The sequence below is a fragment of the Rhinolophus ferrumequinum genome, chromosome 28 (assembly GCF_004115265.2).
Source record: "Rhinolophus ferrumequinum isolate MPI-CBG mRhiFer1 chromosome 28, mRhiFer1_v1.p, whole genome shotgun sequence".
Taxonomy (NCBI): domain Eukaryota; kingdom Metazoa; phylum Chordata; class Mammalia; order Chiroptera; family Rhinolophidae; genus Rhinolophus; species Rhinolophus ferrumequinum.
In genome coordinates, this window is record NC_046311.1 from 12,064,473 (window position 1) to 12,090,559 (window position 26,087).

At 51.0% G+C, this 26,087-nt stretch overlaps 1 protein-coding gene across 1 annotated transcript in view; it reads right to left on the reverse strand.

The window, feature by feature from the left end:
• ADAMTS17 (ADAM metallopeptidase with thrombospondin type 1 motif 17) overlaps positions 1 to 26,087 on the reverse strand; it is a 239,517-nt gene that overhangs the window by 63,077 nt on the left and 150,353 nt on the right. The window contains exons 13-15 of the mRNA XM_033099930.1: positions 20,862 to 21,025; positions 15,245 to 15,372; positions 6,320 to 6,440 (exon numbers count right to left, since the gene is read on the reverse strand). Coding sequence (XP_032955821.1) covers positions 6,320 to 6,440; positions 15,245 to 15,372; positions 20,862 to 21,025 — 413 coding nt within the window. The remainder of the gene's footprint in view (positions 1 to 6,319; positions 6,441 to 15,244; positions 15,373 to 20,861; positions 21,026 to 26,087) is intronic.

The following is a 26,087-nucleotide window of genomic DNA, read 5'->3' on the forward strand; positions in this document are numbered from 1 at the left end:
CCGCTGAGGTCCAGATTAATTTTCCACACTCCTCAGCAAGGTACATTTGCAACCAACGCGTGGTCACCACTCCTATGTTTAAGCTTAACTTTGGCACAAGTAGCCATGCTGGAAAGTCACCGGTTTTCTTTCCTTTCTCACGTCCCCTCAGGTGCAGAGGTTGACAAGCAGTGAAAAGCTTGGGGCAGATGCAGAACCCAGGTTAGGCTCACCCTCAGGTGACCTCTGAGTAATGGGGTAAGTGCATGGGATCTGCTACCCTTTCTTTCTAAGGTGACCTCCTCCACTCATGACATGGAGGAAACCAATGAAAAAACAAGCCCCTGAAGGAAAGGCAGGTCCTCTGTCTACAAACCAAGGCCGCCAGTGGTCCCTTTTCTGACCCACAGCTCAAAGGTCACCTCAAGCCTGGTGTAAAGAGCAACGAGAAAGAGAAAGAGTCCCATCACCAAGTCCAAAAGCACCTTGTTGTCCCTCGGACCAGATGTCCCCCCTAGAGACACCGGACACCATCATGCTGACTGGACATGAGCTATAATTACAGAGATTTATTCGAGGAAGTCATCAGATAGAGTCAAATTTTCGGTAAGCTAGCCAGACTTTCTCTTGGGGGTAATTTTCCACTCTACTCTCTGCCATGATGCAGAGAACTCCAGTTAGAGGGACACGATTCAGAGTCATGAGGATTCATGAGGAAGCCATAAATAAAAGTCGTTGCCATTGTTCGGGCAGAACGTGCCATTTCTGCCTTAAAGACAAGTCAGAGGGAACTTTAAAGAGATGCTGACCTTCAACTTGTCTCAAGTCTTCTGAATATTAATATTACCAAGTTATGAGCACATTTCCCTGTGCAAAGAGTTTTGTCTGAATTTCCCAAGTAGACTTGTTTTTAGATGATTTGGGGCTGGGGGTGGGGGCTGTTACACTGTTTCCCTTGTGTTTTCAGTAGCACTAACTTTCTTTTCCAGTGAGGTACCATGATGGAATACAGGTAAAACCCAGACTATGTGGCCTTTCCCCAGGTTGTATAGAATATACATACATATGAGGTAGGACAATTGAGTTCACGAACTCATCCTAGAAAAAGTGCTACAGACCTCAAGGCTGAATATCACTGTGGTCACCTTTGAAGTTCTCCCCTTGGGAAGCTATGCACTGGTGCCAGCACCTAGTCCACCCTTCAAAGCAATTTTGGAACCTCTTTTCTGGAATGGCCATCAGAGCTGTCGTATTACCCTTGATGTCCTAGCTGTCATCAAATGTCTTCCTTTCATATTTCCTTATCGTCAGGTAAAGAAAGAAGTTCATTGGGGGCCAGACCAGGTGAGTAGGGAGGGTGTTCCAATACAGTTATTTGTTTACTGGCTAAAAACTCCCTCCCAGACAGTGCCGTGTGAGCTGGTGCATTGTCGTGATGCAAGAGCCATGAATTGTTGGCGAAAAGTTCAGGTCGTCTAACTTTCTCACGCAGCCTTTTCAGCACTTCCAAATAGTACACTTGGTTCACTGTTTGTTCAGTTGGTACAAATTCATAATGAATAATCTCTCTGATATCAAAAAAGGTTAGCAACATTGTTGCAACAAGTTCGCAAACTTAATAGACCTCATATATATATATATTTATATATATATAATCAAAGTTCTTTTTTTTCCGGTACTTAACTCACAAAATAGTTGGAGAGGTTTTTGTATAAGCTTATGTTTTTCCCCTTTTACAAAAGTTGTTTATGAGAATATTACTATCTTTACGTTTTTCCTAGTTGTTGTTTTGAGTCTAATTGAAAAGAACTCATATCCTGGGAAGCCCCTGAGGCTAAAACAAATATTCTTGTTCACCCCTCAGAATGCGAGATGAGTGCAGAGGGGCCACGGTTTTTTTCTCCAGCATGAGGACCAGGAGGGTGTTACCAAGTACCCTCTGCCCTTTGCAAAATCCAACCCTGTAATCTAGAACCTTCCCTATGCAGGAAAGTGCCATCCATGGCTAAATTCTCTGGCACGTTTTGGCATTTTCTGCCAACGTGGCAGGTGGGGCTAAGGAGACCAAAGACACATCCCTGGCACCCAGACGTGTTTTTGTCCTGCCTCCAGTGACTCTCTATCTTTTATAGCTCTAACGTTGTTTTATCCTATCGTTTTTCTTTTTGGCAGTCCGTCTTCAGCATCAATTCTATATAAGCAATAAATGGCCTCTGTGTTTATTCATGGCTTCATGCATGACTCACTCCCACTGATCTACTCAGAACGCGTTCAGGCATGTAAGCGAGGCCAGACCCCCACACCAGACATGTCACCGCCAGGACCGCATAACATCCAAACATCTTACATGAGAAACACTTGGGAACAGCCTCTGCCATCACGCATGTGGACACCTTCGTACAAAGGTTATTCTTGACTGAGAAAAAGAAATACATTGCAATTGGTTTACGTGCACATTTCACCAACTGAGAATTGTAATTCTTGATCATAGTGGAGAAAAGCATCATTATCTGTCATTGTCACATAACGGCCAATTTCCCCCCTGGGACTGTCATTCCCCACCCCTGGAGACTGGAACAGAGAACCTGGCATGTGGCAGGGTAATTATTAGAGGTAATTATTGAATAAATATGTGACATGCGAACTTATCATGTCACCTTCCCTTTTCTGATCGATTGCTTGAGGAGGTTCTCTTTAAGGAGAAAGTGCAACGGGATTTAGAGCCCAAGGGGCACCGCGATTGGTTCGCCGTGGGGACTGCAATCCAGGTGTGTCCTGGATACCCCTGGGCAGCGGTCACCTTTGGAATGCTGAGGACAGCATGGCACGAAGGCTATAATGTTACAATGATGAGTTAATCAATGAAGTGAAAGCATCACACCAAGAATGTTCAAATTACTGAATTCAAACCACGGAGCTGTTTCCCTTCCCCCGGAGGCTAAGCACTGGAACCCCACCCACCAGAAAAGCAGCATGATGGCCAATTTGAGTGGATTCCTTCTGGAGTGAGCGGGTGAGGAACTCCCTCCGTTGTTCAAAGCTGGGAGGCAACAGGCCCGAGGGTAATGAACGAGCTACACTTAGAACGCCAGAGCCCCAGTCTCTGCACTGAGACTTCTCAAGGTCATGAGAAGGGGACGCCCTGGGAGGATGTGCAGGTCTTCTCTGGATTCTCCGCTCAAGTATTTAGGTAAAAGGACCCAGACCCAGAAGAGTTCAGGCAAGGGTCTGGATTTCATACAATTGGGCCAAGAGCCTGCATTTCATTGCTTTTTATCTTTCTGGTCCAGTATTTCTCTTTGATATTCCCCCTACAGGGTGATAAGACATTCCTGCTTTGGAGCTGGGCAGAGATGAAAGTTAGCTTCCTATCTGAACTGAAGGAATGAGCGAGTCCATCCAGCCACGCCTGGAGTCACCTAGATATTACAGGACCCAGGGGTTTTCTACTATTTCTAAAGCTGGGTTTTTCCTTCAGTCTGAAATGTCCCTCCTCCATTCCCACTGTCAGTTCATTTCTACTTGTCCTTTAGGGCTCAGGGGCCACCCTCATCTGCCCTCAGCCCTGGGTGAGGTACCCCCCCAGAACTCAGGGCCCACAGCACTCCCGCTGAGCTGCCTCTGCCTCACATATGGATTCAAGCTGTCTGCCTGGGGGTCCCCTCCCGGACTGTGACCGACTTGGTGACAGTTACATTCTAATTCTGTATGCCTCATGCTTAAATTGTAGTTGCCCTGAATAAATGTTTCTTGGGCAAACAGATGTACGGACGCCCGTTTGCCAGTCTTTCCGTATATGGGCATTCAAGAATGTCAGACCGTGATTACACGTCTGTGTTGGATGAAACTATATGAGACAGGCAGCCCGTGGGTCATTCATGTGAGAGCAATCCACTCACATCTTCAAACACGGAATCCACCAGGATGTGAGCTTCGGCTCACAGACCCCGAATGTGAGGATTTAGGGGGGAAAAAACAGCTTTAGACTTTAAAATGAAGGTGTGACATCTGGCAACTGCAAAGAATGACAGATCTCTTACAGGCGCATGAAGCTAACGTGCATGTACGAAAGGTCAGACAATGAAGTCCGTGAACTTGCCACCATGTAAGTGTATGGGGGAAAGTTCGTGAACTTCATTGTCCGACCTCCGTGTATGTCTCTGAAGCTGGAAGGATGTGCACTAAGCCGAAAGCCGGGGTGGGGACAGCTACCCCCAGGACGCTTCCAATGGCTGTCTGTCCTGTCCTTCCATGGGGGATTAGTCACCACAGTCACAGGGGCCTGACCTCCCCAGAGGACAGTGCACATACATACCCACCTGCCTCAGGTGGGGCAGGTGGGTCCAGGCGCAGGGTGGGATGGAGAAAGGGCAGAAGAAAAGGACGTTACTATGGGTGGAAGAACGGATCTGCCCACGCCAAGACTGAGGGCCACACACCGGAAAGGAGACAGTGCTTCAACCCTCATCTCTGTTCTCTCCTAAGTGAGCTGCTTTGTTGCAAACAGTGGAGTTTTTCAGAGGTGTGTGGTGGAACTTTCCTTGATGTTCCATGCAGCTGCCCGGGGGCAGGAGAGAACATGGCCGTGCTGTACCTGCCTTGCACAGAATGGCGCGATTGCAGTCAATTCTGTGATGCTTCCCTTTTTAAATCCTTTTTTAAATCAACAGTCAGCCCTGGCCAAGTGCAGAGGTTTGATTCCTAACTGCCCTGGCTGACACCGCTGCCATAGGCGAGATCAAAGGCTCATGAAAACCCGAACTGGGGTCCAAATAGAAAGAATGGCATCAGACATGTCACAACAAGGAGCAGCCATCGCCAGAGCTCCAGGAGCACTTTCTGCAATGATAGAAATGTTCTTTCTTGGTGTTATCCAATCCGCGAGCCAGGGGCCACAGGTAGCACTTGAAATGTGGTTAACGGGACAAAGGGCTGAATTTTTAAGTTTCATTGTCATTAATTCTAATTAACACTGGAACAGACTCAGTGACCAGTGGCGATGGTAACAGATGGTGCGGTTCCAGCAGCACCTTCTCCGTTGACTTCAGGAGCCGTGGAGCAGGGACAGACGACCACACAAGCTTCCTGTTTTGCAGAGGGGACACCTGTCTAAAATCCTAAAGCAGTACCTGAGATGTAACTGCGAAATTTCCTTTTGTGCTTGCCTAGGCTTTGGTTTTCCCAAGACCCTGCACAAATGTTTGTGTAAAGGCTGACCTTTCAAGGTATACAGAAGGCAGGCTTCCTGCAGACCAGGTCTTCCATCGTCACAGAGCAAAGAGGGAGCGTGCACAGACTTCTCCTCTCTGCCTTAACTGGGGGCCTGTTCTGTGGGAGGAATCACGGCGATTCCATTCTTTTGTTGGGTGGAACTGCGCTGAAAAGCTTCTCTATGAAGCAATCGTGGGAAGGAGAGGAGAAGCTTTTTAGCTCACTTCCATCCAACACCCTATCTTGGTGACACCACTCTGAGTGATGTTGGGACATAAGTGGACACCCACCAGAGCTTCGAGAAGAGCTCAGCCTCTGGATGACTTGTTTGCCTCGTGTTCTCCCTTCATTAAGTATCAACCCAGAAGCTTCCCTGACATCATCAGCAGGTATCCTTCAGGACAAGAGATCAGTGACCGTCTCCTACGTCTGGGCAGGGAGCCGACGGCTGTGAAGAGGGTTCAGGCAGACAGATTGAGGCCCAGCAACTACATGTGGACACGCATCTCTAAGCACCGAGCTGGGGATGCTTGCATCTGGGGAACAGGAGACTCGGTTACTCTGCCATGAGCCAGCAGAGGCACCTCAGACTGCCCGGGACGCAAGGCTTTCATGCATATTTTAGGGATGTGTGTCAATGTATCCTCCTCGTACTAATGGAAAACTCAGAAACAGGAAACACCTCTTTCACTGACAGGTAAAAACTATGCAGCGGAGTATCTCTGGCACCTTCTCTGTGTGCACGTCACAAGATGGGCTGACATGAAGCCACAGGGGTCTGGTAGGGACGGTGCAGCTACCTACCACGTGACCCACGGACCACACGGCTGCACCACCAAGCGCCACCAGCTCACTAGTCGCTCCTTGGAGCCTAAAGAGAGCGTTCTGATAAAAAGTCTTTCTTTGTCTTTCAGAAATCAGGAACCTGAAGTGTCACCTATCCATGTTCTAAACTAGCCCTTAAGTATGAAATGCAGGGCAGGCACACCAACGCTGCTTTTGGGGCAAAGGAAATAAAATATACAACAGAGGTCAGTTGTCCACTAGCTGCAGCCGCCCCTTGGGCCTCGCACTGATCCGTCCCCCTGGAAGTGGCCAAGGTCACCTTTCCTTTGGGTGTCACACTCACCTGTCCCCCGCGAATGGCTGAAGTCACCCTTCACCACGCGGCAAGTCTTGCCGTCCCCACTGCAGACTCCACACCGATCTTCTTTGGCCGCTGACCCGATGATGCCATCACAGCCGATTTTCTAAACAACCAGAGAGCTGAAGGTGATTCTGTGTTTCAGACTCAGAGGGGTTTTTCATGAGGATGCCCTGTAGGGCCGATTTCTCCATTAGGCCCAGCAGGCACGATGCCCGGGGCCCACGACATTTTCAGAGGCAATATTTTAAAACCAGAAGGGGAAAAAACTGAATAGAATCCAGCTTGTATTACATTTGTCATAATAACCATAGAGTCGTCACCCTAAGACCTGACACCCGGCCCCTTGTAGGGCTATCTGAGGTACAGAGTAGCCGGCTCCCACACACGACCCAGTGTGGCCACAATTTTACACGATTTATGTTCCCCTTGGGGCTCTGTGGGTCTATCTGACTCTTGGCTGAGACAGCCAATGGTCCCAGAAAATACAGCAGACACCACACTGACTTTTTTGCAGAGGTCCGGATGCCCAGAGCTCATTCAGGCATGGCTGGGGCGACCCATCTCTCAGGCAGACCAGGCCCCCAAATTTCTCAAACCTTTTCAACAAGGCTTGGCTGAGGGCAGGGGAGGGTCGCCCTGACCCTGGGGTGGCTCTGAGCAGCACAGCCCAAGTCAGCTCCCGAAAAGCGGGGGAAGAATTTTGTAGTCTGCAAAGTAACATGCCTAAGTGTACGCTCTGATAAACACAGGGTGTTTAATTAGTTGCCTGTGAAATTGCTGAAATGCCCCTGCACGTTTTTCCTCCTCCCTAAAGCGCACACTTTCAGAACAAGAACTGGAAGTTGTCTCCACTGTCCTGTACCATCAGGCCTTCGTGTTTCATGCTTCAGAGGATTCGACAGGCAGGGAAACCAGGCAGCAGTGACTTAGCTCTTGGCTGTCACGGCTGGATGGATGCTCGCCAGGTGCTGTCCCTCTTACCCCCCACTCCCACCAGGGGCCAGGGCATGGAGCAGAGCTGGCTGACTGCAGACTTCCTGTAGGAGGAGAACACTGAGCCCCAGGGTCGCCAACGTCATCAGAACCCTCTGCTTCACAACCGCAGTGGTGCTTCAGCGTGAAAAGGTACCCATGTCACCAGGAGGATGGCTAGGACACGGCCTGCCGGGCCCCACCCCCAGACCTGACCCAGGCGGTCGGGGTGGGCCAGGGAATGTGCATTCTAACAAGTTCCCAGATAGTACTGGTGCTGCCAGCCTGGACCACACCCCGAGAAACCCAGCCCTCTGGGGGGGCTCGGTGAAGACTAGATGAGTCTCCTTCATATGTGATAGTCCCGAAACCTCACCTGTGGAGACTTATTTCTTTGGGAAAGAATCGTGTGCCCCAAAACAAAAGCGTAACCAGATATATTCCGGCAAAGACATGAAGGTATGCTAAGTGGTGAATAAGTTGAGTCCAAAATTGACCAGAATGGAACTGATAAACGACAGCACATTGGAAAAAGCAGCTCAAATTTGTTCAAAGTTGGTACAGCCACAGGTAAAGGACAATAGTGGGGGCTTTCGTGGCCAGAGGTCAGGTGAGGAGTGAATGGCGGTGAGAGACGTAAAGGAACGGGGGAGACTTAGGTGATATATGGTACCCACAGGGAAGCAGCCATCAACTGTGACGCCTTGCCAGGGCACGCAGGCCACCCATTGGTGACCTGAGGGCTGACCAGCTGTAACGGGGCACCCTGAGCCCGGAGCCTGTTGCAGGGGCCGCCTGCATCCGTCATCTGGTCTGCTGGTGGTTGCTGTAAAGTTGCTCGATATGAAACGACAGGGCCTAAGCACACACAGTAGCCAAGGTCTGAACATTCGCTCAGCCAGCACGGTCTCCTCGGGCTTCTAGTCACTTGCGTGCACACGGCTCTTAAACCTAACACGCCCCACCCCACCCAGGCTCACAGACGACATGTCTGCTATGCACCTCCTGGGCTCTCCGGCCAAGACAGGGAACTCTGTGGGCACACACTGAAACACTGACCCTTCTCCAAAGCCACAAGCCCCTGACTCCCCAATGGTAGTGCTGGAGGCCCTGCCAGCTTCCTGGATCCAGCAGACAGGGCCGCCTTCCTGGGCACCCATGCCTGAGACCTCCACGCCATTTCCGACTCCTCCTCTGTTTAACATAGTTAGCTGCAGACCTTGGTGGTTTTGTCCCCTGCAAACCTCTCCATTTCCTCTCCATGCTCACATTTACACCGGACATGACCGATTGTACCTGCTGCTAGATGAATCTTCACCTGAGAAGACGAGAACACCCATAACCGTGGACTCCCACTGCCTACTGCAGATGCCCACACGGACGAATCCCAGGCCCTCTCTGACCTCAGCCCAGCTGCTCACCACCTCAGCTTCCCTCCTCCAAACGCACACCAAACCCAACCACCTCCGAGCCCTGCTCCTGCAAGCCCCATCCCCTCTCAGCGAGGTGAACGGCCCTCCCCTCCTTCTAACTGGTTTCCCGGGTTCCACAACCAACATGACTTCAGTCCTCTGCTTCCATTCCTCTGGTACCATTGGAATAAAACCCACACTCTCACTCTGGCCTGCCAGTCATGGCCCCGGCCCTGACTCCGCCCCCTCACACCTACCCCTCCAGCGCCTGCTGCCCCACCCTCCTGTTTCTGGAACATTCCGGCCCTACGTCTTCGCCAGGCTGGCTCTTCCTCAAATGCTATCTCCTCAGAGAGACCTGCCATGCCACTCACTGCCTTTCTCAGCGACAAGCCCCTCTCAATCTCTCTCTGACACCGTTTCCTTCTTCCCATGTACCAGTCCTCAGAACAATCATATTTGTGACGTTGTGTTTTGTGTGTACTGCATTGGGACGGGGACCCTCTCGGCCCTGCTCACCGCAGAATGCCCAGCACACATTACGGAGCTCAGCACGTGAAATGTGCTCAACAAATATTTGATGAATGAACAAATCAAGCCCACCCCACGTACCTCCTGCTATGTCTACCCCAGCTCTCATTGATTCCGGGGTTTCATGTAAGTCTCCCTTCCCAACACTGTAAGCGCATAGAGGATGGTGTCTTCTAATTCTTTGTTTTCTTGTGCCCTGCACGATGACACACACTGGCCAGCATGCTTTGGAGCACATCATATGTGTTCCATAAATGCCTAAAAATGATGACCTCTTGTCAGGCAGGGCCCTGGGCAAAACTGGGAGTAGGAGACTTTGATTTTCCAAATGGGTCCTCTGCCTCTCTCCTCTGTGCTCCCCGCCTGACAGCAACCCTTCCCTCCCAATGACGCATTTCAGTTCTTTCATATTGGAACTGGGACTTTCTCATACAGGTTTTGATGGTCTTCTGGTTTTGGATTATTTTTTTTTCCCTTTTCCTGGCTGGGAGGAGAAGCACTTGCTTTCTTCAACTTCACAGCTATCTTCCAACTGCTGTCTCATTCTCTTCTGCTGGAGGGACGCCACTGGCTTCTTGTTTTAATTTGAACTGCATGCTTTCTGGCCAGCATATAGCCCTCACCTCCGCACTTACTGGGCTCGTGGGTAGTTCCACCAACTCTCACAGCCCTCGTCTTCTTTTTCTTGACTTCACCCTTGTTTTGCTAAACGACACGTAATTTCTGCAGAATGGACGCCTGGAAAATAAAATGTCTGAGTCCTTCCGTATCTCCAAATTACTGTATTTCGCTTGTATGCTTGGTTGATGATTTGGCTGCATAATTCTATAATTCGGCAGAGTTCTGTAATTATCTCAATTTTCTGCCAGGGTCAGTTTTTCTGTTTGTTTTTCTTGGTCTTTCTCATTCCTGCTGCTGGTTTTCTTCAAGCAGCAGATGATCTCTGGTTGACCATTGACATTTGAGAAGGAGGCTCAGAGAGGCCGACCCAGGGAGCTCTCTATTTGAGGGTGGGGGTGTTGCATGCCAGGCTTCCATTTGGGACTGAGGGGAGGGAAGCTGCAGTCTACCCCAAACCAGAAGGGTGAGCACCACGCTCAAGCAGTCACACACCTGAACCAGCTGTCCCTGAATAATCTCTCACACAACTCTGGGCAGGAGCCCGCTGCTGTTGTGCCTGAGGATAATTACCTGACAGCCCGTCCAAGTCCAAATGCAGCACTAGGCGTGGTCAGCCACGTTCCATGAGCCCCTGACTTATCTCACGATGTTCGGCCAGCTCCTCACCCTCCATTCCCAAATCCTGGACCCCCTCGAGCATTTTGCTTTCTTTTTGGTCGCGACTCTCCATTTGTTTCAGTTCTGGCCTCGGCTGCTTTGTTCCTGCCATGATATGTCCATCGAGTCTCATCCTCCAGAAAGAGCTGGTGTCTTTCTTTTGTCAAAGGGTGACCTCTGCCGCTCCACACCACGTGGTCTGTGCTTTTCTGCCTTTACCACCATCAAGGAGAGTCCAGGGATGGAAGAGAACACGTGGCTTACTCTGCTGGCTGCACCCAGAAGTTAATGTGGGAGGTTAATTAGATAAAAGGGGTACAGGGAATGACTTCAGAGTTTGAGGCCTGCTATCAATAAAGGCTTGGCACCGACAGTCACACACTTCAGAGATGTCAGCTGCAGTGTCACGATGTGAAGAAAAGCAGCAACCAGAAGGGCGTTGTTGAAACACAGGCCCCAGCATAAACACCCGGTACATTTTCCTGCACGCTTTACATGGGGCACTCGGTAGGCCAGCATCTCTTACAATTCTCCTAAATCCTACCAGTAATTCCACTAGCTTAATAGACCACTGGATACATACATGGGAGGCCAACCAATTCTGGACAATGGAAATGCTGTGTTGACATGGGCTCCAGATTCCAGAAGCTCTGAATTCCAAAGAGCACAGGACCCAGCCTCCCACGCATCCACTCGTGTTTTTTCTCTTTTCATTACGCCATCAAAAGCGCTCCTCCAAGCCAGCTCCTGGGGGAACACGGATAATCAGACACAGTCCCTCCAGTGAAGCAGCTGACAGGCCCTGAAGGTGTTTCATTTCAGTGTGGTGTCCATCAAGCCCGGGCTACGTACACACATTAGGGTCCTGACGAAGTATGGTCCTCATCAGAGCCGTGCTGGCTGCTAAGGCCTTCATGCAAAGCCAGGCACATGTGGTTCCAGGTGTATTCAGACCTGTCCATCGGTGGGACTCACCCACAGAAGGTCAGGAGCTCCGAGACCAGCTGGACACCACAGGCGTGTTCACTTGATTCCTTTGCTTCTGGAGGCCAACAGTAGGAACCGTTAAAGATGGGGCCCCTGATTTATAGGGACTTGCTGAAAAATAGACAATGTTTGTGTTTCTTCCCCCGTCTCGCTCCCACTTTTATGAGCACTGTGAAGTTTCATTTCAGCATGTGAAGTAATTTGTGACTCACTGAAATGAAACTTAACTCAGGCCTCATAAAACCAGAATAAAATGGTATTTCCGTGTTTTCTGTTACGGTTTGAATCGGCCTGCTAGTGGGAGCTTACGGGAACCTGCTGAAAATGCCATTCCCGAGCTCCTCGTCCCCTCCATTCCCTTCCAACTTGTCGCCGTTGTTTCTCAGAATTTCCCAGAACTCCTTCGGCTACCCCAAAAGAGCAGAATTGAGAGCTGAAGGAAACAGAAGCAAAAGCTAGGAAGGGATCCATGACAATACTTCTGTAAGCGCTGCTCTTACGTAAAATGTGGATGGTCTCTACGTTTAGCATTATAATTACGTGATGATATCAATAACTAGGTACAGCTCCTCTGCTCATAAACCCCTGAGATTTTTTGTTTTTTTATTACTCTATTTGTCTCTTTAACCAATTTTCCTTGCCTTACTCATTCACAAGTACCACAGGAATCCAGAACATTCTACTTTGCCAATTACCATAACTAGGCATAAATACTGTATTTGTGTATAATTTACCGTCTTACGTATGCTCACTTTTATTATAAAATCTCATGGACCCTGGCTTTCCGAATTTGGATTTTTGTAAGAACTGACCTCATCGTGGGGCTAAAGGTAAATTTTATAGTTTCTCTCTGAAGAATGAGTACGTGTCAGGAAAATGACGTGTGGTATTTGTCACTTCCTTCAGAAAGCGAGTTGTTTCTCAACATTTTAATCTCATGAGGTGCTGGCACATAGGGGCTGCCACCACCTGCCAGGACTGGGGTCCTTTGCTAGGCCTGGTAGGCTTCCTGGAGGCAGCAGTCCCTGCGGTGCGTGAATGCGGAGGAGACAGTACTCGCGGGAACTGACAGGTAGGGGTCTCTCCATCAGCAGGGTAAGGCGCCAGAGAGCAAGAGCTCTCCCACCCACCGTAGGGCACGGCGAAAGGTGCCAGTGCCTGTACTCTCTGTGCTAGTGTCCCTAGCTTGAGAGGTCGTGTTTCATTAGTGCTAGTCTCAGTGCAGGCGTCAGCAAATGCGATAGTGATGACAGTAGTGGAGGCATCCGAGATAGACTGGAGGGTGGAGATGGGGTGACACCCGGGAATGGAAAGGCAACTGTCCCCATGGCATCCCCGTCACACCCCAGTGCAGGGCAGGTCTGGCACGACAGTGCCCTAGGACCGTAGGCTCTCAAAATGCCGTGAGTGGCATCTCGGCCCCCGCGGTACTGACTAAAGGACTGATAGTTTTGCTGTCACAGTACAGGGAGATACCCTCATTGAAAAGGCTGCGATTCGAACCAAGCTTACGGAAGGAGCCCACAGGCACAGAAGGCTCAGAGCCAAAATCGCACCTGGCCATTTAACACGGCCCCCACTGGCCAGGAAAGGTCAGGATTCTTAGAGATCTGTCCACGTTGGCGAGAACCCTACAGAGGGGGGCAAGAGTTTGGAGAAGGTGCCGCCCTAAAGGGGACAAGTGCCTTTACTCGGGAAATTGTGAGTAAAGGAACGCATGTCACAGGGCTGCAGGATGGCCCACGGAAGTGTATAATTTAGGAAAGAAACAAATCCTGCACTTGGCTTGCTAGCAGGTGTACAGACGACCAGCAGCATTTCTTTGTTTCAGTGATTTATGATAAGACCTCTGTTCACACCAGGCCCTGCACATTCTTTGCTATGAGACGGCAGCCTGAGGGTCCCGCTCCACCGCCTGTCACCACCCCCTTCCCCGGAGGACGCCTGGCCAAGACTCTCGGGCACCAAGCGGTCTATCACCCTTACAGGTCCGTGTTGATAACAAAACCAGGCGGTGCCAAGGGAGTCGAGGTACTGCCAGATTTTCCCTGACGAATTCCATTTGGGGACTAGGTTGGACTTCCCAGGGGAAAAATATCCACTACGGTTGAAATGGTTGGCCGCAGGGATCACCCCGGAAGCTGCCCGTGTCTGAATCTTCCTGCCTGTTCCGTTTTACTCTGTCTATCACTCGCTCACCAACCGTGCCCCGTGTGCCCTTGGCAGGCGTGGAGAAGGGGAGCAAATGGAGCTGATGTGCCATCCTCCGGGGGCATGGGGCAGGACTGTGGCACAACTGCAATGAAGGGGGGATGACAGTGTCTCCCCTGGAATTTGGAATTTTTCAAATGTTTCTAGTATTTCGCTGAAACTGAGCTTTAGAGACAAGTGCCAACTTCAGGGGGTGTGGGGACCTTGAAGCACCCATAGCCACGTGACCAATGCAGGGCCGTTTGTCTTTTCTTGAAGAAAATCAGGCGGCCCCTCAGTGGCCTTCGGTGAGTGGAGGACTCCTTGCTTCGTCTCACATAGGCCAGTGGAGGCTAAACAAGCAAAAGTGAGAATTGGAGGAAAGACCTGGTTTTCCTCTCGCTGCCGAGTGTGCGACAATCCTGACACCCACCTGCCTATGCAGGGCTCGGGGGGCCGCCATCTCCCCCTGCTCTCGGTGGCTCACCTGCTCAGAACACAGCTAAGGAGCTTGGCCGCAAGGACGACGACAGCATGCGTCTGAGGTTGAAGGGAGAAGGCTTTCTGGGGCTGTCACACGACAGGCTCAGACCAAACTGGGTCACCGGGAAATGGGCCACGTGGGGCAGAACTCAGGCCGTACCACTTACACCACACCCCTCTAGGCACTGCACATACCAGCCTGCCGTCCGCCATCCCAGTCGCAGCTGTGGCACCACAAGCAGGATGCCCATGCTGTGCCAGGCGGGGGAGGGTTGCCTCAGGAGGGCCTGGCTACAGGCGGGGGTCCCCAGCTCAGGCACATTTAATGCAGGTGGAAGGTGGCCTTCCATCCTACCTCCCTCCTTTGTTGTTGTTTCTTCTTAAAGGATATTTACCATGGTCCTAATGAGTCACCTCCAACATCAGGATGCGTTTGGGGACTATATTCCAGTGGGTGCTGCAGTCCCCAAAAGCCAGGCATATTTACCTCCTTGGGCACAATCTCTGAAGGGATCTGCTTAGTTCCATTCTATCTGTGTTGCAGCGACACAGAGCAGAGCTTGTCTGAAAATGTATGTTCGCCTACATCTTCCAGTCTTACCTTAGCATTCTACCCGCTCTTCCCTTTGTCATGATGTCTAAAGTTATTTAAACATTTTTGAGGTTACTACGTTGCCACTATTGTTTTAGCCACCTCAAATCCTGGTTGGCCTGCAGGTGAGCTCCACGCTCAGTCACTGCAGAGGGAGGAAGGGAGGGAAAAGGAAGGGAGGGAGAGGGGAGGGAGGGAGAGAATGGGGGAGGGAAAGGGGAAGGAGGGAAGGGGGAGGGCGGGAGAGGGGAGGAAGGGCTGGAGCGGGCGAGGGAAAGGGGAGGGAGGGAGGGGTGAGGAGGGGAGGGAGGGGTCCCAGGCTGGGAGACAGCACCTCTGGCACCTTCTTGAGAAACTCCATGCCCCCAGGCCTCCTGAGGTCCCCGCCCCACACCAAGCACCTCTGGGGGGAGGGATCCTCCCCTCCAAAGCCCCACCAAGGACAGAAGGTAAACAAGTCACCTGGCACCTGCCGTGCACGCAGAGGTCTGTCTCATACGGCCCACAGGGCGTGCCATCCAGGACCCTGTCAGCCAACAGCAGTGGGGACTCCTTCCCCAGAGGCGAGCAGTACAGTTCACACGGCTTATCTGAGGAGGGAAAAGGGGGTGAATATTGGCGTGAGAAGAGGTGTGTGGGCCCCGCAGGGCATAGGTGATTGTTTTGCAAAGGACTCTCCAGAGAGAAACACCAACACCTTTGGGCTGCCTCTGCTGGGACGTTTGCTCACCATGAGTCCCCCCCGCCAAGTGGGTCCTTCCAGTGGTCCTAGGTGAGCAAGATCAAGGGTAGAGAAAGTCTTTTGGAGCTGACGCGACCTCAGAGGACCTTGACATCCCAGCTAGAAAGTTCTCATCAGAGCAGATGTGCTGTCTCCCCCAGGGCCTGGGGCTTCCGTGATGGGATGGCCATCACTAACCGCCACGTGCCCAGCGGCTTTTCATAGAGTTCTTATCCTGTGGAGCTCTGCTGATCAACACGCGGTGGGAAGTGTGGTCTTGGAACACCAGAGAGAGGGTTCTAGGGGTCCAGGAAGGGCCCCTTGGCCAAAGCACTTAGAAAACGGTGCGTTTAATCCCCTTTCAACTGAAGTGCTGCCGCAGTACTTGCGATAACAGCTTTGAGGTGACTATTCAATAGCAGTAATAACGCTGATGATGGTGATAAAACCCTAAACTACATTTACTATCTACCATGTGCCAGGTAACACGTGACGTCGTGTCTATGTATTTCAGGTGGATGCTGTCATTGTTCAGTTTTACAGACGAGCACGAGGTCCCGAGAATGTGCACTGCTGCCCAGAGTCCCTCTGCTGCCAGGGCCAGCCCCGGCCTCTTCACCCTGTCCCGATTTTCTTTCCACCACCGTTTCCTCTCTGAGAACTCTAGGGATCCAAAATACTAAGGGGCAAAATGGTGTCGCTGAAAACAAACCACCAGTTTCACGGGCGTTTAGGCTTCTGGGTGCATACTCTGGTTGGCGTAGAAACGGAATGGGTTTGGGGTACTAAATGAAAGGTTCTTTTGCACTCCAGGCTTGGGAGGGATGAAGACGGTTCATCTGGGCTCTCGGGTGTGAGCATCAGAGCAGTGGTGACTCTCCAAAGCTGGGGGCGCAACCTCCCTAAAGGGACTGTGACCCTGACTCCAGGCAGGAAGACACTCACTGCCACCTGCACTCAACTCTCCCACCTGCAGACCTCGTCCTCCATGGCGTGGGCAGTCTGGGGACACCCCAGTTCCAGAGTCCTGAGGTGGGGCTTCCTTCCTCTGCTCAGCTGGCACTTCCTCTCTTTGACCATCTCCTTTTCTCAGGGCTCTGCTCAGGATTCAGGGTGCCCACATCGCTGGGAAGGCAGAGCCCCGCCTTCCAAAGGGACTCAGGATAACCTTTCTAAAACATGACGAGGTTCAGAGTCTCTCAGAATTCTCCGAGTATGTCCCTCGAGGATGCCTGAGGTGGGCAACTCATCTGCAATGTGATAAATAACACGAGGTGCTGGGGTTGAGCTTCGGGCGGTGTCACCATTCTTCCTTTCTCAGGAGCTTCGGAGGAGATCTTCCTGTAAGTTATACAGCCATATACTCTGGGGAAGGCGCCTGGAGCATCCCTCTTGCCCAGATGAAATTCGGACGGAGGCTGGACGGTTGAGGGTGGGTCCCGGCTTCTCACTGGCTCACCTGTTGTCAGGACTGATGCTCAGAGGGGGACGTCACAGACACGGCAGGGGAGACACACTCAGGGGCTCGAGGGCCACCCAATGGGCCTGCTTGGTAGAGGGCTGGAGGATTTCCTGGTGAAGAGGACACCGGTGACCCCTTGGCACTCTCACTGTTCCCTCTCTGTCTGTGTAGTTACAAGGTCTTCCTAAGGTGGAGACGCCATGTAATTTGGGGGCCATCACGCGTGCTCACCTATGCCCTGCCTGGCTTCTGGGGGGGACACACACTCAGGAGGCTGCTCAGGCCCTGTCCCCAAAGCTGCTCAGCATGACCTGACAACCATGCTGCAGCTGATTGGACCAGCAGTGGCCACCTGACCAGAGTTGGGCCAATCAGAGTTTCCCTCCTCGGGAATCAGCCCTTCCGATGGACAGGTTGTGTCTGCTCATGTTTGGTGGGTCCCAGACAAGTCTCCACGACTTATCTCCAATTCAGAAATCACGAGGGCTCTGAGAACGGCCAGCGCTTTTTTACATTTGTGGCAAACACATTTGACATGAGACTGTTGGGAGTACTCAGTATCTCGCTTGGCTGTCCGTGAGTTGTGTATGAGTCTGACTGTGGCGTGACCCCAGGGCGAGGGGGGTGATCAGTACACGGTTACCAACTGTTGATACCTGACACCTAAAACACTCTGAAATCTGACCCACATCTGGCCCCAAGAGGATTTGGCTAAGGGGTGGGGACTTCCCTGAAAGGTCCTGTGGACAAGGTGTGAGAAGCGTTTGTACCGCAGGCAGGAAAAGAGATGACACACGCAAGCTGTGGTGGCCGTGGGTAGCAGCTCCTGACACCTCCAGAGGTCCAGGCCGCGGACCATCACTCTGGCCCCTGGGACCTGTGAGACACCCTGTATCATTGCAACCACTTCCCTCTTTTTTGTTAAACAACTCCAGTAGGCTTGGCAGAGTTGTAGTCAGAAAGCCCTCACCATCGTCCCCGTCCCCTGGGAGGCGTGGACCCAGGAGGTTCAGCCCCACCTGGCAGAAGGAGCTGGGAACGTATTTCTATGTCCAGACATGACCTCTGCCAAGCCCTCTGACACTTCAGTGGCACGTGGCCTGCTGGCCTGGCCACGGAGGCCTGAACCCTTGATGGTTTCCACTTCAATGAGATTCCACGGGAAAGCTGCAATGGGGTGGGTTTGGCAACAGGCCAGCTCCATGCATTCTGTCTAAAGGCCTTTCCACGGAGACATAGTTTCTAAGGAGAGTCTTTGTCTTCTGTTGGAGGTAGTATGGCTTTGTGGTCCTGAGTCCTCCCTTGGAAATCTACCTCTGCAAGAATTCTTCTTTTTTTTTTTCTTCAATGAGAGAAAAAAGGAAAAATATAGCTTCCCCTTTCTTGAACTGTGCGTCAACTGCCAAAGAATTCCGCAGCAATAGCAACACTATGAATAGGGCAGTTATAACGGGCTGAGGAGAGCTGAAGCCTGAGCACAGGACCCGTGCCTATCGCGGCTCAGCTAGAATCGTGCCTTTTATAACTACGTTGCGAGAAGGACACTTCTCATCTGCATTCTCCCCCTGCCCTCTGAATTGGCCATTGATTATTCGTCTTGATCCTTGCGAAAGGCTCCTTTAAAAATGCTGGCTTCTGTTTATATTTGAGAGGGAAACGAAATCAAATATGCGAGAGGTCTTGACAATTCCACCTCAGAGGGGGACTGTGTCCGGCCACCCTTGCAAAGCCTGAACTTGGGGTCTGTCTTCAAAGGCACAATGCGAACTGCCTGTTTGCTGTCCTCACCAAACGGGGTCGCCTTTTCAGATCACGGGCAGCAAGCGGCATGCTGACTACCATTATTTCTTGTTTGGACAGAAAAAAAGAAAGAACGGATAGGTGAAAACATTCTGAATGCGTGAGTTTCTCCAAATAGCCACACTGTGAGGCCTCCTGCGGGGAAGGGGACTGGGCAAACACCACTCTCAGCCACTGTAATGATGAGGGAAACCGAGGAGCTCAGCCATCAACAGTGGTTAGAAGTAAAATAGAAGTTTAATCTGGACTTGGAGACATGGGTGGAAAAACAGACATTTAAGTGGGATTCTGCACTGAATAAACGAGGCAGGAGAACCGAAAACCGAAGCAAGAGACCAAGGAAAGAATAACAAAACCTCTGTACACATAGCTGAGTGGAAATGAGAGCGGGGAAGAGTCTGTCTTGGACCTGACCTCTTCTTGCTCCCAAGAAGTGTGAGCGGACACAACAGAGGACCTCACGCATCTTATCTAGCAGTCTGGGATAGCTGAAGGTTTGGAAACACGGCAGCTGCTACTGGTGCCATCTCCTTCTGGATAGGGATCTGAGTGTGCCCGAGATTCTGGAAGCCTTCTGTGTCTTCTTGCGTCTGATCAAGGGCCAGTAAGAGAGTGGCAAGAGCATGCGTGAGCCTTTGCCGCCAGCTGTATATTCTCTTGGGAGGGCAGGTCGCCTCTCCCTCATCTGAAGGGCAAGCTGAGGTCTGCTGGGTACAATCACACAGCTCTCAAAAGCGGTGTTCTTTTTTAAAAAAGGAAAATGCCTGGGGATCTTGATGATGCTTTCAAATGGGCCCAAGGCCTGAGCGGGTTGGTATTATCCGCTACGATTGAGAACACTCCACATCACTCTACAGGTCAGTTCAAGCTGACAGGTCAAATGGTTGGGTTAAAAGCTGCCGGTCTGAGGCCATGATTCGCTGTGATGTCTGGGCCTGCGTCCCCACCTGGCTATGCAGACTTGAACTTATAATAGCAGACCGCATGATGTACATCGCAGAGGTCCTTGGATCACAGGGAAGAAACTTAAGACCTGGCCCAGGAACCTCATTCTCCTGCAAGCAAAAGACTTTAGAGGCGGTGTAAGAATCAGGCCCAGTTGCTTTAATTCTTATGAAATCATGCTTTCTGTGTTACTCGGGTATTGAAGCCAGATGATGGCTGGTTATTTTCTGAGTCAGCTTCTCCGGAACTGGGGTCAGCCCCTCTCTGCTTTTCATCAGCTGTAGGAGCTCCAACATGTCACGTAACCTGTAACCTCTCATCTTCTGCACGGCTTGTGTTGCATATTAAGTGAGATGATGTACGTAGAGCTAATGTATGCCTGGCACATGGTGTGTTCAATAAACGGGACCATATTGTCATCATTAGAACACAGCCTGGTTTCCTGAAGATGAACAGAATTTTCAAGTGTAAAAAAAACCCTGCACTAGATCCTGCGGGGGTTCTGATCGACGATAAACAGACATCCCAAATCCTACAGACAGGACACACCACCTAGAACATGATCAGCCACCGGAAATGCTTGCAACAGCCCGGTGGTCAGCGTCCCTTAATTTGGGGACAGCTTAGAAAGAAAATGGGACCTGTGCTTGTTATCATATTCACCAAGCTGTCAACTGTCCTCAAAATTTTCCCCCCAACACTTCAGTCAAGGAATAGGAGCCAACCGAAAACGAACCAAGAAAAGAAATGCAAAAAAGCGTCAACACCAGAAAGGGAAACGGCAGACAGCCACACTGTCCTGCCCCCACAGACCTTCGTGCTTCTCAAAGTTGGCCCTGGGCCCCCCAGCACATGGCAGTAAGTGGCGGGCTGCCAGCACACCCGCCTGGCTGCAAGTGGGGGTGCAGGAAGAATCTGGGCCACTGCCTGCCTCACAGCTGCTTTTGGGAAATCACACAGAGCTGGGTCATGCAAGTTCAACCCCACTGCTCAAGAAGTGGGTCCAAAGGTGACTTGGGCAGGAGGACGGGAGCGTCCCGTCTGGTGGATTGCAGGGTTGGGTGTGCCCTCTGGGTTTTCCTAGGAGGTGTTTATGTTCTCAGGAAAGAAGGAGAGAGGCCACTGCAAAGGGGTGCACCATATGCCTTTACCATCAACCACCACTGCTGTCAGCAGGCCCTTCTTGCTGCTCAGCCGGCCGTGCGTCTGGCACTGCTGGTCCCGGAAGCTGGGCAGGCCCTTGGGGCAGGGCGGGTTCTCGCAGACTGCATGCTCCACGCTGGCGCCCAGGCAATGCGTGCCTCCAGGCCCAGGGCTAGAGGGAAGAGAACAGTCCACATTAACCAGTCGGTGCTGGGGAAATAACAGGGTGCTCAGTTAGCGTTTCTCTTGCCAGGAGGGGGAGGGGCCGGGCAAGGTTTCCAAAGCTCCGCCCCCCTGCTCTTACACCCCAGTCCCACACTGATGGCATGTTTAAAAGTGAGCTGCCAGAAAAATGCATCCAGAGACTGTAAATCAAGGTCATCTGGAAGTAAAACATGGTGAGCGTGAGTTCAGGAAGAGCAACAAATTGTATCTTTCATCTGAACTTAACACTTGACCACCTGTCTCAATGACAACCCCAAGGGTTGTGTGTGTGTGTGTGTGTGTGTGTGTGTGTGTGTGTTTCAGTTTCCCAGTCTTCTATAAAATGAAGACCTTTAAATGGCTCCTGCTGTGTTTCCCCGAAAATAAGACCCAGCCGGACAATCAGCTCTAATGCGTCTTTTGGAGCAAAATTAATATAAGACCCGTCTTGTTTTACTATAAGATCGGGTCTAATATAATGTAATGTAATATAATATAATATAACATAATATAATAGAATATAATACTGGTCTTATTTCACTGTAATATAAGACCAGGTATAATATAATATAATATAATATAATATAATATAATATAATATAATATAATATAATATAATATAATGTAATACAAGACCGGCTCTTATATTAATTTTTGCTCCAAAAGACGCATTAGAGCTGATGGTCCAGCTCGGTCTTATTTTCGCGGAAACATGGTAGGTACACTCCCGAGGCCACTGAGTTTCAGGAGGAGTAAATAAAAGCTGTCATTTACTTTATAATGAAAAGAATCCCAATGGTTAATTCGCTTGTTCATTGGCTTTGGACAGTGGTCAGTGACATGGCCTTGGGCCCTGGACACTCTGTGACGCGGCCGGGGTTTTAAGCAGCTCTGGAAAGCCAGCGGCGTTCTCTGGTTCAGCCCACGTGTGTGAGGGGTATCGTGGAGAAGCAGCAGGACAGGGGCCTGGCCGGCTGGAGTGTGGCTCCGCCCAGCTCTTCCACGAGGCCCCTGGCTGGCCTCGTAGGACTCTGATCTGGGCAACCTCGATGGTTCATTTCATCTCCACGACACCAAGGTCACGATGATGGAGGAAGATGGCTTCCCATCTGCCCTTTTTAGTGAAATTCAGCACATGAGAGAAAAGAACACAAACCACAACTATTTTACTCAGTGTACTTTTCACCAATTGCCCTGACCTGTTGGCAGGATGACATTTTTGACACATTAACCATTCCATTTTGAGTATTTCTCCTCCTCTTTTTGTCAGTTCTCACGTTCAGACAGGGAGGCCACCCTGTGATCCCTGCCTTAGAGGGAGAGGTAGGACAGTAGAAGGTGGCAGAGGTCTTCAGGCTTTTGTGTCACAAAAGTCCATGCTAGGAGGTCCATAGATTTTTTCTGCTAGAGGCCAGACAGTGAATGTTCTTGGCTGTGGGCTATGCAGTCTCTGTTGCAACTACTCAACTCCGGCACTGTAGCACAAAAGCAGCCAGAGACATGGCGGTATGCCAATAAAACTTTATTTACAAAACTAGGTTGTGGGCCAGATTTGGCCCATGGGCCATAGTCTGCCAGGTCCTGGTCTCCATAACTGTGTCGCAGGAAACATCTGGAATGGGAGGAAAAGCTCCCCTCATACCTCTGTGTCCACGTCATGCAATGTCTCCCTTGCCTGAAAATGGAGGCAGCCTTGAGAGGTTATACACACTGGTGGCCCTAGAGAGCGGCCTGAGTTTTGGTCTCCAAGTTAGGAAATAGCAAAACCTCTCTAAGGTTTATGGGAGCTGAGAACAGAGGGACCTTTTGTTCTTTCTCCCGCTCAAAGCACCAGGGAGGCAGATGGGCCACGGAGAAATGATTGCATGGCACGTTTAGAAAGATGGAGCCTCAGACAGCCTCCCCGAGAGCCCTGGGCCTGAGCACCAAATGCAGACAGATAAATAGATTCCTGGGCCACGAAGCACAGTGTGGAAGGAAGAGAAATGGGTGGCCCTGAGATCTACGTGTCCCAGCGAGAAGGACATCTTTGCAACAGGCGTGTCACCATGGCTGAGGTCAGAGAAGGCACAGGAGAGGCAGGGGGTGCTGTATGGTGAAAAGTTATGCACTGAATTGTGTCCTTCCTAAAAATTCATGTGTGAAGTCCTAACCCCCACTGCCTCAGCCCGTGACCTTATTTGGAAATAGAACCATTGCAGATGCAATTCGTTACAATGAGGTCATACTGGAGTCGGGCAGACTCCTAATCCAATACAACTGGTGTTGTAAAAAGGGAAGATCCGGAAACAGACTTTCCCTTTTTATAACAAAACAAGTAACACAGGGAGAACGCCACATGACGGTGTAGGCAGAGATCGGGGTGATGCTTCTAAGCTCTAAGGAACACCAAAGATGGCCAGCAAACCACAGGAAGCTCAGAGAGAGGCCTGGACCAGATTCTCCCTCTCAGCCCTCAAAGGAATCAACCCTGCTGACACCTTGATCTTGGACTCCCAGCCTCCAGAACTGGGAGAGAAAACATTTCGTTTTTTTATGGCAGCCCCGGGAGATGAACAGACCAGACATCACCAGGACCAGGCGCATGCTCACTGCACTTCAGGGATGCAGACCCGGGGAAAATGGGCCAAACTCCTGAAGTCAGTAGGAACCCAATGCCTGAAGTTAATGACGCAAGGTTTCCTACACCTCTATGGACTGAGATGTGCGCACGTCATGTGATTAACCTCCTGAGTTGTCATCACACTTTGTTTTAGCTTCTTCCATTGCATCCATCTCCATCAATTCATTTTTCCAGATTTATGCCTCAGTGACCCTCACAGACCAACAAACTACCTTTACGCTTCTCAGCAGGTGGGTGGAGAGGAGATTAGATGTGACATAAGACAACTCCTGGATCCCACAGGAACGGGACCTAGGAGGGGGCTACCTGTGGGGCGCCTCAGGGTGCTTCCCTCTTGAGTTCCGTTCCCCATGCTTCTTCTCCCTGTCCGACCTTCTCCCAGGGGCAGGTCCCCTGCCGGCCCCATCCTCCCTGTCTCCACCCCTCACTCTTTGCCCACCCTCGCAGGGCCACCTCCTTCCTTCAGCCTACTTTTCTTTGCTACCTGGAGCTTCTCCTGTCTACGCAGCGGATTGCCAGCCTTGGGAAATGGTGAGCTGGCTTCCTATCTTCCTCCTATTCTTCTGCAGCCTCGAGCAGAGAAACGTGCCCAGGTTGGTCGTTAGACTCGGTTGAACTATACGATCAGAATTTATCTTAAAATGACCCACAGAGAGAGTGATGCCAGAGAAGATGGGAGACATCTTCTCTAACAGGAATCAGGAATCCGTCTCTTCACCGAGACACCTATATTGCCACAAACTGTCTGACATGAACTACATTGAAACACTGGGATCTGAAAGCTTGCAGCCTCCAGGAGGGAGCGTGGCTGGTACGTCGTGGTGAATTTTGGTCAATTCCAGTTTTGGGTGTGACAGTGGTGCCCTGTCCCGCATGCCCTCGCCCCATGGCAGGCACCTGGGCAGTAAGCATCTCAGCCTCCGCAGAGCTGAAAGGAGAGGTGCCAGCAAGTTGAAATCTTATCCTGAAATGAGGTCTGGTCCCCTGAGGACACGGGTCAGACGCTGTCAGGACAGAGTCATTTCCACGAAATAACCATCACAGGCTCATGCACCCCAAGGGCATATACGTTGCCTTTTCTTTGTAGCCACGACTTCATTACGTCTGCACAAAGAATCAGAAGGGCTTCCTGCTGGCATCCCTCTGGTGAGAAAATAAAGCTCCCATACGTTACACGACTGCTAGACGACTGCTTGGTATGTCACAAGTGGAGATAAGAAGAAGCGTAGTGAATGTCAACTACAATTTTATATATACGTATACATATATATATATACAGTCACAAGAAGTGGAGTGGCAGCATTAGGAATAGAGACAGTGGAAATGCAATGGCTGTATGCGATGTCAGAGGGTAGTGGATGGGGGAGGGTTGACACTGTGTGAGGGATATAAATGATAAATGTCTAACTAGTACATTGTTTTGCACACCTGAAACTAATAAAAAGGAAACAAAAGAAAAAAGAAGAAGTGTGAGCTCCCAGACACAGCAGGCGCGGGCTGGGCGGGGGCTTTCCATCGGCTATCGCGAGGCTGGGAATGCCAGCCTGGCCCACTGATACAGTCACCTGGGGTGTGACGGATTTTTCAAGATGCTTCTCCAACATCAATCCCGGATTTCTACTTGCACCCTCTGAGGACTTTCTAAAGGCGAACAAAATAGAAGTGTAGATAGAAGACCAAATGACTTGAACAGGCCCGTCTCAAGAAAGGCTACCCAAAGGCAGACACAGACAGACACTCAGCCTCACGGCGTAGGAAGGAAACGCAAATGAAAACCTCAGGGACCTACCCCTTCACACTCGCCAGAACGGCCAAAACAAGAAGACTGGCAACACCAAGCGTTGGTGAAGGTGGGAGCAAGCCCGCGGCTGCTCAGGGCAGTGGAGATAGTACAGCCTTTCCACAAAACCGGGTCCTTGTTCGGTCCCACACACGCACACTGGAGGCCAGCGACTCCTTCCTGTGGTACCCACACGCACCTGCACACGTGCCACCCCCCCACACCTGACCTCGGTAAGCAGCACAGTGCTGGGAGGCGCCCTTTTCTGTAGGCTACACCATAATAAGGATGTTGAAGAATAAGGAAAAGAATAAGGTAGAGGGGCTTTGGTGAGACACTGGAAATGGGGAGAGAAAGTCGCGCTCCTCCCCATTTCCAGTGTGGGTCCCAGTGGCGTGGGCGGAGAAGCAGCACGGGTGGGCTGAGACGATCGGGACCGCCCGCAGCGGGTCTGCCTCCTCCCCTGGCAGAGGATGGACATGCGGAGTGGAGGTGGGAAGAAGAAAAAGGTGCCAGCTGAGTGGCACTCCTTATTTTGTGGCTCTGCTCTATTCAATGAAGATAGGTCACAGGAGGAAGTCACAACAAGGAAAGATAAGGAGAGCTCAGCAGAGCACCTGCCTTTCA